Here is a 16,901-nt window from a genome sequence, read left to right on the forward strand (position 1 = left end):
TTTAACTGTAGCCTGTCTGCATCAATCTACCCTGTGTCTAATACTGATATTTAAGCATACACACACACACGCTCTCTCTCTCACTCCTGCCAGGTCTAAAACAGTCAATTCTTACAAAAATAAAATGAAACTGTGCATCGTCAAAGTTCAATAGCCCTATGCAGCAAACTCTAGAGTAGTTTGGCTTTTGATCTCACAAGGCATTAATGCCATTGGAAGAGTTGCCACGAGCACAACCCCTTTAACCATGGCCGTCCTGGCAGGAGGGCACAGGACTCGTAGGGTGGCAGACAGCGTGAAGAGCACAAGTGTTGAAGTCTTCTTTTGTTACCCTTCCTGGGGACTGTCTTCGGGGGACACAAGGAGTGCCATATGCAGCCTTAAAGGGTTAGCCAGTGGCCTTTCGTTCTCAGGGTCACAGCACGGCCCATAAACAGAGTCAAAGCATCGTGCTACTAATTCTGGCACCTGTAAATGATACTGTGGGATGGAGGTTCGGGGATTGGACTGTGCCGATGGCGTCAGAGATCGGCAGGCCTAGGAGAGATAAATCAGCTCCCAATGTCTCGGAGAGTGTTTGGGGGACACAGATCGCAAGAAAGGTGCTGTCCACAGCCAGGCCCAAAATCCCACTCAACTCAATGAGACCACTCCAGGGAGTGAAGGTTTGCAGGAACACTCCGGGGGCCTGCATGCCACCAACCCGTCAAAGAGCTTTCGGCTTCCAGGCTGACGAATCTCCATTCACAGAAGAATCAGACGCTGGTGAATGAAACACTCTCCCGTTCTGCAGTGGCTTAAAAACTCCAGCTCCTGGCCCAGGACTGGAACCACATTTTCACACACAGCCTGAGTCTGCGGGTCCATTTGTGCCTCCAGCTACATCTGTGTAAGCTTTTTGGCTTCCCTGATACAGCTGGAAGGGCCTGTCCTAAAGCCAAATTAAGTTTACCAGCGTCTTCCTACCAACTCAAATGGGCTTTGGATCAGGCCCTAAGTGACAGGTTGGTGAGATACTGCAATATCTAAACTCTATTAAGCTGGTTTCCTCCTGAATTCTTTCCCCTGCTTCAGAGCAGCAACACAGCACCATAAAGCACTTCTCTTTAGCAGACTAACCTCCCAGCCCTCGTGTACACGCTGGAGTTGTATTGCTGTTTAACTGTAACATGCCACAATCCATTAAATAGGCGAGCAATTATGGCCTCATTAAAATTTACAAATCCATTCCACATCTATATACCGTTAAATCTCCCAGAGTTTTGGGGAGGGAATTAGGTTAAAAATGTGTTAAAAAGAAACCGATTTATCTGCAAATAAACTTTTTGCAACTTGACTAAGCATGAAGGTTTCCCATTAAACTTCAGCTAATGGTGGGCAGGTGAGGGGAAGGGAGTTGAAAGTTCATGAAGGCTTTTAACCAATGCCTAAACGTTAATTGTTTAACTGACTTTCCCAATATTAACTTCAGACAGCCTGGGGGACTGAACATTGTGGGATAAAAGCTAGAGCGAGACGTTAATTCTTGTATGGGGAATAATGATCACAAACGACAATATTCAGTTCTCGTTAGGTTAAATGTTCAAATCACATCTTGTTCCAAGGCTCCAGTGATAGACCCCAATTTGGCAAGATAGATGAGTTTGTGCCTAACTCAGAATGCAAATAATGCCCCTGATTTCAATCAGTCAGGCGTGTACTCACTTACCTTGTGCAGGCGGGGCCAGAATTAGTACCTCTGAGTTAAAAGCAACTCTAGTTACTTTTGATTCTGATTAAAAACCAAACCACCTCGTAGAGTGATGGAGTTAGACAGAAAATAATCTAATACAAGTCAGCCACATTATAGCAGAACTCCAATTACCTGCAGTGGGGAAAACTATTCAAAACTGTGTTGTGCTCTATACACCTCAGTTACACGAGAACCACACACTTATCTGTAACACTGTTTACCCATGACCCTGATCCTTCTTCCATTCACATCAGTAGGATTCTTGCCATTACATTCACAGGGAGCAGGCACCATATCTCCTGTTCCAGCTGTGTAAACTGATTCTACCGCACCACGTTGCTGCCTTAAGAACTGCCTAGCAAGAGTTGCACGGTGCTCTGTGCGTCATATAAGGAGAGTTTTCAATGTACAGATAACGTCAGTCACGCTTCTGAGGCGGGAAATAGATGCAGAGCGGTTAAGGGACTTCCCAATAAAACCAGGACCCTGATTTCTGCCCCATTTCCTAACCACTCAAGAATGCCACTTCCATATTATGATGGGGTGGCAGATCGCTAGGGAGCTGATAGACGTAAGATTAGATACCCATGGCAGTCAGTGGCACTGAGAGTTGGCTTAACTACTCCCAATCCAGTGCTGACGTGCTTTGGAAAATCCTGCCTACACCGGACGTCTGTAGATAGCTCACATCAAGTATATCCAATGCTTTACAAATCGCATTTATAGATATTTGCCCCAATCAAAGCAGGCTTGAAGCAGTTTTAGTGAAAGGAAAAATTCCAGAGTGGAGGACAGGACCCCACCAACACAGCCTCCTCCTCCACCATCTCCTCTACTGCTGCACTTCAGAGCTGTAGGCGCTGCTAATGGCAATTCAGGGCAGGTAGCTGGCTCTTACACGCAGTAGAATTTTTCACCATTCTGTGAAGTGCAGCAGACGGTTAATTAGCTTCAACCTGAACTTCTCAACAGCTCTTTTGTCTCTTGCAGTTTCCATAAGGAAGGCCCAGCCAAGTTATTTATCCTAATGACTCTTCCCACTTCTCCTTAGAGCAGTGGTTTTCAACCTTTTTTCAATTGCGGACCCCTAAAAAACTTCAAACCGAGCTGCAGACCCCTCTGGATATCTTAGACAGTCTATGGACCCCCGGGGTCTGTGAACCACAGGTTGAAAACCACAGTTCTATGGTAACGACAACCTTTCACAGACCCCTTAGCCACAGTCTGCTACCCCCAGGGGTCCATGGACTACAGGTTGAAAAGCCACTGCCTTACAGACATTGATGTACTTCATCCATACGGTCAGTTTAAAACAGCACTGAATACTGGTTTACTTAGGCTTCAAACAGGTGGACATGAAAGAGCAAACTCTACGTGATCAGGTATTTTAAGCCACCCTTGGATGTTGAGAAGGTGGGAGGGGGGTGAGGACTAGGGTTTGGTCTTACTGAGATCTACCAAAGATCTCCTTCCCTACACCACTACTACACTAGGGAGGGAAGTGCTTAGCATGGACACAGCGTCACCTCTGAATACTCATGGCTGAGATGGCAGGGACACCTACACAGGATTTCCCTCTCTTCTGCTAAAACTGGAAGCCTCTAAACCAAGAATAGCCAGGCGAGATCCATGTGGTTCTCATGATGTGAATCTACACAGTACCAGTGAGCAAACCCCACTCTAATCAGACTCTCCTCTCATCGATGAATGGGAAAGAGACGCCCATTGTCTTCAATGGGCTTTGGAGCAAGCCCCCTTATTTTGTGCATCGCCTTCCATGCTACTGGTGAGGTTCTCATCTCAATTCCGCCACTGTAAATCTGGAATAACTCCAGACTTCTTTGGAGTTACCCCAGAGATGTGTCAAAAGGAGAATCTGATCCTCCAATAAGACAGCTTGATTTCAAGTTCTGATCCCAAAAGCCTCTTGAGTTCAGATGGCTGTAAGATGCCAGAGAAGCAAAAATGGAGAAAATAACCTCCACAGTAACATTTTTCCATATTTGGTCCCAATACCCAGCTGGTGTAAACGGGAATAGTTCAATCGCTGATTAACAACAGCTGAGGATCTTCTAGCCTATTGTCTCTCGAGTGAATTACTGTATTGTTCATAGGAAATCAAATAAACAATCACAAACCTCGTGTGTGATAACACGGGAGCAGAATTTTTTGGAATGTGACGGTTCTATGGGAAACTAAACTCTGGACCTGCAGAGAAGGGTCTAATATTAAACTGACCTTCCTAAGGGAAATTTTTAACATTACGCACCACATGGGGCCTTCCTTACTGAACTTATAGTAAATGCATATTTTCATTGGTCTATTCTGTATGTGCAAAAAATCTAAAATATTCAAGTAAGTGCAAAGCTTAATAAGGGAACATCAAACTAGAATGACTAAACTTCTGCCACTAGCGTTATTGCAGCTCTCTCTTTGTTCTGTGTTTGTACAGCACCTAGCACAATTGGGACCTGGTCTGTTACTCAGGCTCCTGGACGCTACTGCAGTCCAATCATAAATAGTAATAAAGCCACCCTTCTAACAGCACTGCCGGAGGACCATGCAGGATCCAGTCCTTACCCAACAGATACCGTGCCCCAAATTCAGCTGCTAAAAGGATGTGTAGCGACTATGTTTCAAAAGCTGTCAGCAATGAAAAATGACAGACAAGCATCAAATACCATTGACAAGCAGAGCAGTCAAGTTAATGGGACTGCTGAGATCTGTCAAAATCCCCAAGGGGTTCAATGGTTTTTAAATTAGAATAAAAGCCAACGTACATCCAATCCTCCTGCCATTCATCCCACTGACTCCAGAGGATTTTGCAGGATGTAGATCAGGGGAGAATTGGGCTCGGAAGGCCAGGTTCTGCTCTCAGCTGGCTACAATGGAATTATTCCGGATTTACAATGGAGTTGTTCCAGATTTACACTGGTGTAACAGAGCGGAATATGGCCATCAGCATTGAAAATACAATAGAGGAGCTTTTCAGCATCACAGACCCAATTCGCCTCAGTTACACCAGTGCACCTGCTACAGTGATACGCAGAGAGTCAGCACACGGCACTACTGCCATCCCATTTACCACCTCCAAACAGGGGGCAGGGGCACATAACCCCAGTGCTGGCTCTCTGCACAGAGGTGAATCTACCCTGAGAGGGGAATTTGCCACCTCCCCGCACACCTAGTTATCCTGCTGATTGTTCTGGGTGTCCGTTTCACTGTCTCGCACAGTCACTCTCCCTTCTACCTTACGGGTCACAAAGCTGTTTGCCTTTAAATAAGAAATACAGGGCTTGATCCTGAAAACTCGGACACATGCAGCCCGTATTCAAGCGAAGTCCTCCGGAGGCTAACAACCGCAGCACCGGGCCTGCATGTTGGCATTTTAGTGGCAATGCTCGGACACCCGTGCCCACACAGACCATTGTAGCAGGTGCTCAGCTTTCCCTTTTTTGCACTGGTTACCCTGAAAAAGCAAACGTTTCCAACACAGGTCCTTTGAGTGGAGACCTTGGAAGCTGCCTGTTGCTGGGCAGCCCATTACACTCCAGGAATGCCGTTCCATTGACTTCCTGCTTTCAGCGTCAGCGCCACACACCTGCTCTGGGAACCCAGGACACTCGACTGCCAAAGCAACTTGCTCGTTTAGCTACAGCCAAGTAAATCATTTACCTCCCAGCGGCTGTGGCGCTGCAGCTCTCCACTGAACTGTGCAGAGGTCTCTGAAAAGACACATTTCCAGAGAAGCACAACGGCCCCGTGCATAGACGTGGCAACAGACCAAGAATCACGTGGAGGAATCACAAAGCCCGCAGCTCGGCCTCCAGCATCCAGGAGCAGAAATGAACAAATCCTAAAAGTCTCGCGTTTTTCTTCTTACAGCAAAAACAACTCGAGCTGTTACTGCACAGCAAGCCAGAAAGTAGAGTGAGCACCATTAAAAACAAGGCAGGTGCCGCCCCCAGGTGTTCACCATGCCAGTACTCCCCCTTCGAGGTAGGGGGATAAACAGCCAGCTCCTAATGGTGCCCGGTGTGATGAAGAGCAAGAGGTGCCATTTGAAAGGCAGGCTCCATTACTCTGGAATTTGCATTGGACTCTTGTTTTCCTCTTTGCACTTAGACCCTTTCAGTGCCAGGCCTGACACAACAGGTGACGGGCAGAGATTGGAGGCGGAAGGCCAGATCCCCCACTGTGGCCGAGCATAATTTGGTGGGATACGAGAGTGGCACAAAGGTGCCCTTTGACCTCTCCTGTGCGCCAGGCCAGTCCCTTGGTGCCAGTTAAAGGCAGAAAACCCCATCTTCTGCGTGAGAGGCCTCTTTTGGTGTCAGATCCCAAGAGACACTGAGCATCCATGAATCCCATCAAGGTGAGAGGGAGTTGCTTGTCACCCGTCTGGATACAGCCCTCAGACAGGGGGAGGGATTCCAATCTAACACCTAAGCCAACCACCCTTCATATCACAAGTCAACTTTGCGTCGGGAAGACACAGATGTTGATGTAGGTGAATCTGCAAGTAAATGCTGGCTCCTCTACCCCACAGACTTGATTCATGGCCCTGAAAAACTGCACCCAAAGCCTGGAGATAGCTTAGCCATGGGAACTCACCATAATGATCACAAGTGTACCAGCCGATGGTAATTGCACCTTGAGGCTACTAGCTGGTTAAATATGTTTATGCTCTATAAATTTCACATTCCCCTCACGTACATCACACAGTTACCAGTCAGGACGTCTATGAACATGAGCAAAAGGAAGGTCAGTGCACCTACAGGTCTGGAAATAAAAAGTTAATTGACAAAGGATGTTAGTTTAAAACTTGCTAATTGCTTGCTGATTATGTTATTCAGCCCTCTACCTGTCAAATTGTTTGTTTCTAATGACTTACGAAGTGGGGGGGCGAAGAAGGTTAGGGTTAAAAATGGAACCGTCTAATGCAACATACGATAAACTATCTTTTGGGGACAGATCCTTAGCTAGCGTCAATCAGCAGCTCCACTGAAGTTAAGGTAGTGATGGTGATTCACATCAGCTGGGGTCTAGTCCCTTCAGTTCAGATAGTTCTGACAGGGCAGAGGTTCATGCAATGAAGAAAATAAAGCCCGTAACATAAGGGCAGATTCCTAAGAGCAGTAGATGTACACCCGCCATCATGAACGCAGAGTGTTCAATGAACGGGATCGCAAAAGTTCGAAGGCTCGTCAGTCTTTTAAGTCTTGCTCAGAGTTTCTGGTGGAATTTAAGGAAGACGGCGCAATCTGTCGCCATGTTAACGATTACACTCCTTCTGTTCCACGCCGTGGGCCAAGGGATTGGACTACCTCAATGTGTTTTTGTGGAGGAGGTGGAATCTGAATCAGCCGAAGGTGGTGAGAAGAGGGATTTCACCATAGCCCCATTCTCAGTTCATCAGTGTAACTCCACTGATTTCAAGGATGAAACACTTTGCGCAGGCCCAAGGCAAAAGGCACTGGAGAATGAGGCTCCCTCTGGTCTGAAAAACTTCCTAAAGGATATCTGGCAGTCAGGGGTGCCATGCCCTGCAACCAGTTTCTTGCACTGAGTGCATGAGAAAAGATATATGCAGAGTTCAGCTGTGAAATCACTCTTCCAATACGCCTGCTGGCTGCTTGAGAATAGAAGCCACTTTGGGATGGGTGTGGAAAAGGTAATATATTAAGAAATCCCTATAAACCAGCATGAAATAACACAGGGGGCCAGATTCTTGGCCGGTGTGAATGGATGAAGCTCTGCTGACCTCCGGGGGACTGTGTCAATTTATACTAGCTGAGGCTCTGGACCGAGATTCTCTTCCCCAGGAATCTGCAACAGGGGATGCTGATGCTTTTGTATTTCTAATCTACCCTCTTCCACCAAGCCTCCAGACTCCAACCACGTTCCTTCCGAAAACATGAGATCAGACTTGAAATGACCACCAAGAAGTCTCAACATAGCTGAATCACCATGAGACTGTTCCTTTAAGAGCTTCCTCTGGCTGATTGTTTCACACTCCACCCTCTTCCTGTCCAGCAAAGAGACGACATTTTTTTCTTTGTTATTATTTCATGGAAATAACGTTGGGCTAAAGCACATGAGAAAAATCAAACCAGAAGGAAACAGCCGTCCTTTAAAACGAGATAACAATGACTGAGCAATTGAATAACCCAAGGACTGCAGAATTTAGAATGTCACTCTATCTTTCTGGTTGTCTCCACAAAATGATTGTAATCTAAAATAATAATATCTTGCTTTTTAAAATCCTGGTTTAAACATATATTTCCCCAACTCCTATGGGTCAGATCCACTGGCCACTGCAGTTTTATCATTGACCTCCGTGGCCTTTGGATTAGGCCCTATATCCACAAATTGAGCTAGAAGGCTGCAGAGATTCATAAACAGAGGAAGTACTTTAGCAACCTGACCTTTTCCTCACTGCAAAACCTAGTGATTAGACATAACCTGTTCCTTCACCGTAAAAGCCGCTTTGCTACACAGGGTCAGATTCTCAGCACATTGGCGTAACCCACTGATTTCAGTGATGAAAGGTGAAACTGAGTTTGTAATTCAGCCCCTTCCCACCATCTGCTTTTATCTAGTGGAATGGGGGTTTGCTGGGAATAAAAGTCACACGTCACAACAATCTCAGACCAGTCCTATTCATTTGCAACGGTGCCAGTCCAAAATATAACTTGTACCAATGTTTAATTAGGACCTATCACCGCAAGTCAAAGTGATCTTCCGAAAAATCTTTTCATCTGATCTGGGAAAATGTTTGATTCAAATGAGAGCCCATTCCTTAAAGCCACAGTTAACACACACCACAAAACCACACTTGTCAGTGCTGTTGCAGTCAGTGGCAAGCATCACCGTCTGCTGGTACCAGCTATTCGCAAACCAGGCTTTCTAAAGTTACAAATCCAGTGCAAGAGTTTAACTGAAGGTAAAAGTACCACAACACCAATTCTACCTTGAGTTAAGTTTCTTGCAAGATCCCATTAGGTGAAATATCACAATCATCCTCCTAGCCACTTGCAAGATCAAGTTATTCCTGCATAGGAACTCTAAAGAGACAAGGTAGGTTGGGAAACATACTCAGAGACACGAAGAAGAGTCTGTGTAAGCTCGAAAGCTTGTCTCTCTCACCAAAAGAAGTTGGTCCAATAAAAGACAGTACCTCACCCACCTTGTCTCTCTAATATCCTGAGACCCACACGGCTACAACTACCCTGCATATAGGAACTCTAAGGGCAGTTTAAGGGCTTGTCTACACTTACCTCCGAGATTTGGCGGCAGTCGACCGGAGTTACGGAAGCTACGCAAAAAACTTGCGTAACTCCCGTCGACTTCTCTGCTTCTGTTCTGCTCATTCACTGCACTGCGCCGACGGGAACCGCGTTCCCGCTGATGCAGCGCTACACCACTTGAGAAGGTGGTCTTAGTACGTTGATTTCTGGATCGACTGAGCGAGTCTTCACTGACCGCTCAGTCGATCCAGAGAAATCGATCTGACGGCGGCGAATTTGCCGCCGTCAGTGAAGACGGAGCCTAATTAGGCCACTTCTGTTGCGGGACCTCTAGCTGATCAAATGCCCAGTAAGTCCTCTTCTTTCAATTGAAGCGCTATGTACACAGACACAACTGGCAAGGAGACAATAAGATAAAGGACCAGGAGTTTTAGGAACTGTAGCTGTAAAATAATAAAAGTAAATGAAAGCTCATCATTTCATCCTGGTGATTTGCTTTCCATAACAGGGCTTATAAACTGATTTCAGAGTTATCAAAGTTACCTCCAAGTCACTCAGTTAGCTCTCTCCTGTAATGAGTAACCACAACAAATGCAGAGATACTTCTCCACTGGAGTAGCTTCTCCCTCCTATGCTATTTATTGCACTCCACTTTCTAATTGGATTTGTGGGGGAAGCACAATGGGGCTTTATGGCCAAACTTTGTTAAGTGCCAGGCCAGACTAAGATGTGGCCTCTAGCCAAAATGGTGTGTTTCATTCAGGCGCCATTGGGAGGTGCCAACTTTTTCCACTTCTGCTATCGGTGCTCTTAATTTTGCTTTGTTTAAGGGCCTTGGAAGTGAAACTCCCAGTAAAGAGATACTTGGAGAAATCTGAAAAATAAGATTTTGCTAACCCTTATCAGCAACCTTGGAAGTTCCATCTCATCCAATGTCTCAGTCCCTACAAAATCTGCCTTCCCAAAATCATCATCCATAAAAAGTTCAACCTACATAGATTGCATTCACTATTAACAACTACTCAAACCTTCCTTTTCTGCAAAAATGGCTTACACATTTGCAAGCCGTCTCTGTATTTGTGGCCCAGAAAGTAACAGTTATTTAAGGCTGCCAGCAAAGAAATTCTTCAAAGATACCAAACTCTCTCTTTTTCTCTTAAAAAACACAGACACTTTGGAGGCTTTTCCTCCTTTTAATAGAGCTTGCACACATCAGATCTAATTAGATTCCACTGCCATCTGCACATGCAGTGTAAATCAGGAGTTGCAGGGAGTTGGGATTTAAGAAAGAAAGAAAGACCACAAGGAAAAGGAGGGGTGGAGGGCTGGGGGGGGGGGATGGAAAGAGTTATGCATTCGGGGAAGCCATACATGATTAGTCACACAGCATTAATCTGCCTCCCTTAACAATAGCTGCCGAATTTCGACCGAATCCCAGCTGTCGCTCTTTGAATGAAAGAAAACAAGATTTAGAGCGTCAAGCGTTGGTAAGGGCTTCTGCAAAAAAAAAAAAAAAAAGAAAAAAAAAGTGGCGTGCATTCATTAGTAGCTCACAAAGAGACCCAACCTTTGTCCATTAAATTGTTCATGTGCCTGATTAATTTGCTGATTTTTTCCAAGGGGGTGGTGGTTCGGGTGGAAGGGAGGGAGCAGGAGATGCTAAACTGGGCACAACAGCCCAACTGAAGCAGACACGCAAACACGATCCCCCCGAACGTTGTCGAGGAAGATTGCCATTCAACAGTTGGCATGGAAATGCCTTCAGGTCCCTCTGCAGAGGGGAGCTCTGAACGGGAAGTCTGGGAATGGACAAAAGCGTCTCCTTGGCTAGTCCCAGCCTCGCCTATGCTTAACAGGTGGATGGGGGAGGCTGGCTGAAAAACAAACCTGTTCGGATTTTGTTTATGTAATAGTTTAAAAAAGAAGATGAAAGAGGCTGGAGTTTTATTCTTTTCTCTTTGGTTATTGTTCCTTGGGAGGTTGGAGTGAATCGGCATCGCTTTGGTGGGCCAGTTAGTCCTTCAGGGAATTTCAACATTTTATACAGCAGTTGGCTCCACGATTCAGGAGTGGAGAAGGCTGGTCAGAGAACCATCACATAAAGCTATCTTGCAGACAAAAGTTGCCTCCCTCTTACTGAGTGAACCATGCATTCTTAAGAATCTAATTCTGCTACACAGCATGGGCCAGAGTCTTGGCTGGCGAACATCGGAGCCAATAACTTCAAGGGACCTATGCGGTAGACTATAGCAGGGGGTTCGGCCAAAAATGCCTTCTACCCCCATTGATTCTAGTGGGAGATGGAGGTTCCTTGTCACTCACGCTTAAGGTAATGGGACACCTAACTACTTGTTGATTTCCATAGCAGCAGAATCAGAGTCATTATGTTATGAGGATCACGCTTAGTGGTCCGTTGACACTGCAGTGTCCACAATTCAAGAAGCATGTTGATAAACCAGAGAGAGTTCAGAGAAGAGCTAGGAGAATGATTAAAGAACTGGAAATATGCCTTATAATGATAGTCTCCAGGAGCTCAATCTCTTTATTTTAACAAAGAGACAATTAAAGAATTGATCACAGTCTGTAAGTACCTACTTGGGGAACAAATACTTAATTACGGGCACTTCAATCTAGCAGAGAAAGGTATAACACAATCCAATGGCTGGAAGTTGAAGGTAGGCAAATGCAGACTAGAAATAAGGTGTACCAGAGGATAATTAAGCGCTGGAACCATTTGCCAAGGGTGTGCATCACTGGCAATTTTTAGATCAAGATTGGATGTTTTTCTAAAAGATGTGCTCTGGGAATTATTTTTGAGAAGTTCTATGGGCTTGCTATACAGAAGGTCAGAAGTCACTAATGATCCCCGTAGTCGCCTGTGGCCTTGGAATCCAAGAATCTGACACTGGGTTGTCACTGAGTGTGATCCCTGGCCTCGGGGTAGGGTAAATAATAGGGTACTCTTAAAATGCTTACTGGATTTTTTGCAGCGGACATGAATGCTTTTTACAGGCCCGGCACGTGGTCTCTGAACCACAAGATTCTGGGGCCAGAAGCGGGAGCTTGCCCTGGAGTGAATAAAAACTGAATAATGCTATCAAGAGTCTCCCTTAGATGTTACTTATTGGTCCAGATGGTACCAAATCCCTCTCCACTTGCTTCACCAGGGTGACTCTCATTTGGCCCTTTCTTGTATTTTCCCCCAATCAGGACCCCAAGCTTTATCACACTTCCACTGAGGCCAAAGGCCTGATTTGCACTGACTCCTCTGGAAGTAGGACTGGGCCCCAATATGGCTGCAAATTATTTTTGTATAAAGAAAATGCATTTCCTCTTATTGAATTCAGAGCCTTCAAAGCAAAGTCAAGTTTATGGCAATTTGTTTGTCTAGATAAAGGATGCTCATCGGTTCAGTTCTTTTATACTTACAAGCATACCACAGTCCCATTGGGGTAAGCTTCACATTTTCCCCCGTTCAAGCAGGATTCGGCAGGTGGTGTACATCGTAAACCTGCAAGCAGAAGGCGAGAATTAACCAGGAGTTAGGCCATGTCTACACTACAAAATTAAGTCAACCTAACTGATGTCGGCATACAGCCGCCACAGCAATTGCATCGCCCGGACGTGTCCGCACCATGCTCCTTGTGTCGGTGGTGCACATCCTCACCAGAAGCACTCGCATCAATTGCAACTGTCAGTGTGGGGCATTGTGGTACACTGACACTGCGTCGACCTAACTACGTCGACCTTGACTCTACGCCGCCCATGGAGGTGGAGTTAGGAAGTCGGCGTAGCGGGAAGGTTCCCGTCGGCTGGAGCAAAATTTAAGTGTAGACACTTCCAGCTTATGTTGACGTAACTCTGTAGTGTAGACCAGGCCTTCGACACCTATAAACCTAATCCCCAGAGAGAATAAACTGACTCTTTTGCTGGTTGAGGGTGTTCTCTTACTGAAGTCAATGAGTGGGGGTCTTATATTTCTCTTGGAGCAGTTCATTGGTAAGAAGAGCCTACATATTCGTCTTTAACAGCGGGCTCACAGAGACTCTAGCTCTGTTAAACCACTGGAAGCGATGGGCTCTCAGTGGAAGATGCCGTCAAATGATGAAACACATTAAAACTACATGGCTGGTCACTGCTAACTGCCCTGGGTCGTGCTATGACCAGTTTCTAAGCAGCATGGGAGTTCAAAGGGGCCTGGCACAACACTGCCCAACTCTTGTCTTTCCTGCAGGGAAAAGCTGACCTGGAAAGATCGTTTTTGCAAACTTGATGGATTTCGGACTCAGTCTTGAACTCTTTACTTGGGTAAACTCTGAAGGAGCTCAATGGCAGCATTGCCTGTGTATGGAGGTGGTCAGGCCCTTAAGATTTGGGTGACACAGGCTATTCTAAAAAGCTAACCAAGGGGACCAACTGGTAACTTTTACTCCTGGGAGTAATCTTGATTTAAGTGAGCAGTCCATTGAAGCCTATTATGAGTAAGGATTTCTGGATCTGGCTCTCTGGACCAAATTCTCCTCTCAGTTACTCTGGAATTACTCCTGATTTTACATCTCAGTCTGGCCTGTAGATTGTCATCTTTTCAGGGCAGAGACTCTTGGCCAAAACTGATCCTCACATTGGGGTAAAACCAGAGTAACTTCAGATCCATCAGTGGAGTTACTTCAGATTTACACCAGGGTTTCTTCAAGCACCATGTGTCCCCAGGGGGGTTTGTGTGTCTGCAAAGCCCCATGCATTTCTCCAGCATAACTAAACAATAACAACTGCACATAGGACTGTTAACCAGTAAAAAGTAGCAGTGGCGGCACTGGCATGAGACGTTTGTGGAAGGAAGGCTGCCGGTGACATAAGGTGTTTCCAATATGCAAATGGCGGTATACAGTGGAATGCCACCAAACATATGGCTCCGTGCTAGCAATTCTGTGTAGCAGCTTACAGGGGAAAGGGGGCTGCCATGGAGAAAAGCAGTCACAGAGCGGCGTGGGCTGCTTTCGCAAGGCAAAGTTCTCTGCAAACTTTTCAGTTCAGATTACAGTGCAGGCTCACATTCTTGTTCTCAGCCGTCTAGCTGGGGTTCTCTGCCTCCCCCCCACACACTGCTACTGTCCTGCACTCCTGAAACGATTACTGAATTGTCTGGCTGTTCAGATATTCATGGTAAAAAAAAAAAAAAAGAAAGAAAGAAAGAAAGACAAAAAGTGGCTACACACTGTCCTACAGAGGGAGAACAGAGCTGTAAAGCAACAGGCGCACACTCCCCTCCTCGCGCTCGTGGGAAAAAGCAACAGCTGCAGAGCAGAGCCTTCCCTGATTGCTAACAAAGGGGGAAATCAGAGCTGCCCATTGTAAAAGGTTAAAGACACCTCTTGTTGCATTATTTACTGCAGGGCAGCTCTCAATCCTGTATCACCCTTGATACTCAATACCTGCTGCCTGGAAGAGCGGATTGATTCAGTTAGCAGCCCCCTACCATACCAACACACAGCAGCCTGTTTTCTTTGGGGAGGAGGGAATTAAGCCAGCCTTGGTCTCTCCTCGATTATGCAAAGTGAAGTGAAACCAGACAGCCCAAACACCTAAACGGGCCGGGCCTCTTTTCCCAGAGGGCTGTGATGACACCCTTACTATGAGTAAGACTTTATATCATAACTCTGAAATACCAAGGGCGAAGGACTTAAGGCAGAGAGGGCAACGGGGTCTCAGTGCTCAGTCCTGGTCTAAAAGCTCCAGTCTCTCTCCTGTTTAAAAATGGTTACATTTAGGACAGATGCAGCTGGACAGCCTTTTTTTTTAATAAGCTACAACAACATAGGAGTATCCAGGAATGAGACCTGGCTATACAGGTTGGTTGGACATGGCCCCATTTCTCTCTTACACACCCCGAGGCTACAACACTGGGGTGCTTGGTAACTTTCCTTGCTTGCATCAGTGACATGGATTTCAGTGGGCGTCAGGGGGGCAGAATCCCACCCACTACGTTACAGTCAGCCTCAGTTTGAGCCAAAGGCTAAGGGCCAGATTCTGCACCCTTTTCACTGAGTAGCACTTACTTCAGGCCAGCAGGCCCCATTAAGTTAGTGAGATTACTCACGTGAGTAGGGGGCCACTATTTATGCTCTGACACAGTGCTTCTCATTGGTAGATCTCAAAGCACTTCCCAGGCCCTTCCCCCCCCAGTGCTGTGAGGATAAAGACATGAAAGTGCTGCATTTTCAAGCAGAGATGCATCACACCAGTCTCTCTGGAGAATATTTGTTCAAAGAATCTTCCTACTCATTTCTCTCACCTTGCCGAAATGTCTGAATCTTTCACTCTTAGGCCTTTTAGACTAAAAAAGAAGTGTTACGCAAGTTTCCATTTGATTGTTTCCCCAAAGGTTACTGCATTGAAGAGAAACAAAACGGCCTCTGACATCCGCCCCAAAACTTGCAATGAAGGGGGGGAGCGGTAAGGGTTGAGAGAACAAGAAATCTGACGTAGATTCGAGAAACAGGAAATAATAATAAAAAAAAAAATTAACCAGGCTTTCAAAAACTAAACCCATCTCTGTCCTGTGCAGGACACACACTTCAAACCGTGACAAGAGCCCAGGGAAAATCGCTCCTCTCTGAGCTCTGCACCATGAAGTACTTGACTGCCCGGAAAAAGGGATTCATTAAAAAAAAAAGAAAAAGAAAAAGGGGGCTCCCCCCCCACAACTCCCCACGCTGTTAGACTGAGATCAAAACTACCCCCCTCCTCCCACACACCCAGACACTCGGGTTGTGTTACAGAAATAGTCCCGCTTCCCAGCCTTCTTGGGGGCAGCTTTCATTACTTGAAAGGCTTGCTCGGCTCAGAAGAGCCCTGAAGTTTTCAGAGAACTTCCTTCAGCCCGGCCCCTCCGCACAGCCTCCCTCTCTGGGTCCGGGCCGCGGGCAGGGCCCCTGGGGACACACCATCATCTGTCCCGTCCCCCCCCCGCACCTCCCAGCTTGCAGAAAAGCCAGGGGCTTAGACAGAAGCAGGCTCGCTTCCCCGCCCTGCAGTGACACCCTCGCGGCTGGCTGGCTGGGCTGGGCTGGGCTCTTCCCAGCTCGGAGCGGAGCCGGGAGAGACATTCCCTCGCCGCAGGGCAGCCCGCAAAGGCGAGAGTCCCCCGGAGCGCCCGGTCGCCCACCCGCCCGGCACAGTCCCTCTCTCTCGCTTCGCCCCGGGGCCGAGCCCCGCTTCTGCCCCCCCCCCTCGGGACGCCCCCCAGGACGAAGGAGCCTTTTCTCCTCCTCCAGTTACCAAGCCGCCTTTCCCCCCAGCCGGGCTGCCCTGCAGCGGGGAGAGGCCCGGGGGGGGAGGGGGGGGGAGACCAGGGCAGCCCGTGGGCGAGAAAGTTTCCACTCCGCCGGCGGGGGGGGGGGGAGCCAGGCCGGAGCCCCGCTGCATCTCCCGGGGGCGCAGGGCCGGAGCATCCCCTCTCACACACTCCCCCGCTCCCCGCCCAGGGCCAGCCCGGGCCCCTACCTCGGCTCAGCACCGGCAGCAGTGACAGCAGGAGGCTCCGCACCAGAAGCTGCTGCATTCCTTCTCCTCGGCTCCGCACAGCCCTTCCCTCGCGGCGCTGCTCCTGGCCCCCCCACCCCCTCTTCAGAGCCACATCGACCCCCGGACCGCCCCCCCCCAGCCAGCCGGCGGCACACAGGATCCGGCCCCGGCCCCCCCGCAAAAAAAAAAAAATCTCCGGGGGGAAAAGCAATCCGGTGCCCGGCAGAAACGCCGCCTGCCCCCAGAGCCGCAGAGAGCCGCGGCGCCCCGTGCAAGCCGGGCTGCAGATCCCACCCCGAGTGCGGCCGAGGAGGCGGCGCCCGGCGAGCAGCGCCGCGCTCTCCTCCCATTCCCCCCCCCTCCACACCCCATCCTTCCGCCCAGGTGCCCCGCCG

The 16,901-nt window shown here is 47.8% G+C and overlaps 1 protein-coding gene across 1 annotated transcript in view; it reads right to left on the reverse strand.

Moving 5' to 3' along the window:
- NOTCH1 (notch receptor 1) overlaps positions 1 to 16,577 on the reverse strand; it is a 77,749-nt gene extending 61,172 nt beyond the window's left edge. Inside the window, exons 1-2 of the mRNA XM_067541825.1 lie at positions 16,486 to 16,577; positions 12,412 to 12,493 (exon numbers count right to left, since the gene is read on the reverse strand). Of these exons, the coding sequence (XP_067397926.1) occupies positions 12,412 to 12,493; positions 16,486 to 16,543 (140 nt within the window). The 5' untranslated portion in view covers positions 16,544 to 16,577. The remainder of the gene's footprint in view (positions 1 to 12,411; positions 12,494 to 16,485) is intronic.
- Between the last annotated feature and the right edge of the window lie 324 nt (positions 16,578 to 16,901).

This window comes from Emydura macquarii, unplaced genomic scaffold (assembly GCF_026122565.2).
Source record: "Emydura macquarii macquarii isolate MOO-44397 ecotype Brisbane River unplaced genomic scaffold, CSIRO-AGI_Emac_v2 contig_691, whole genome shotgun sequence".
NCBI classification, from domain to species: domain Eukaryota; kingdom Metazoa; phylum Chordata; order Testudines; family Chelidae; genus Emydura; species Emydura macquarii.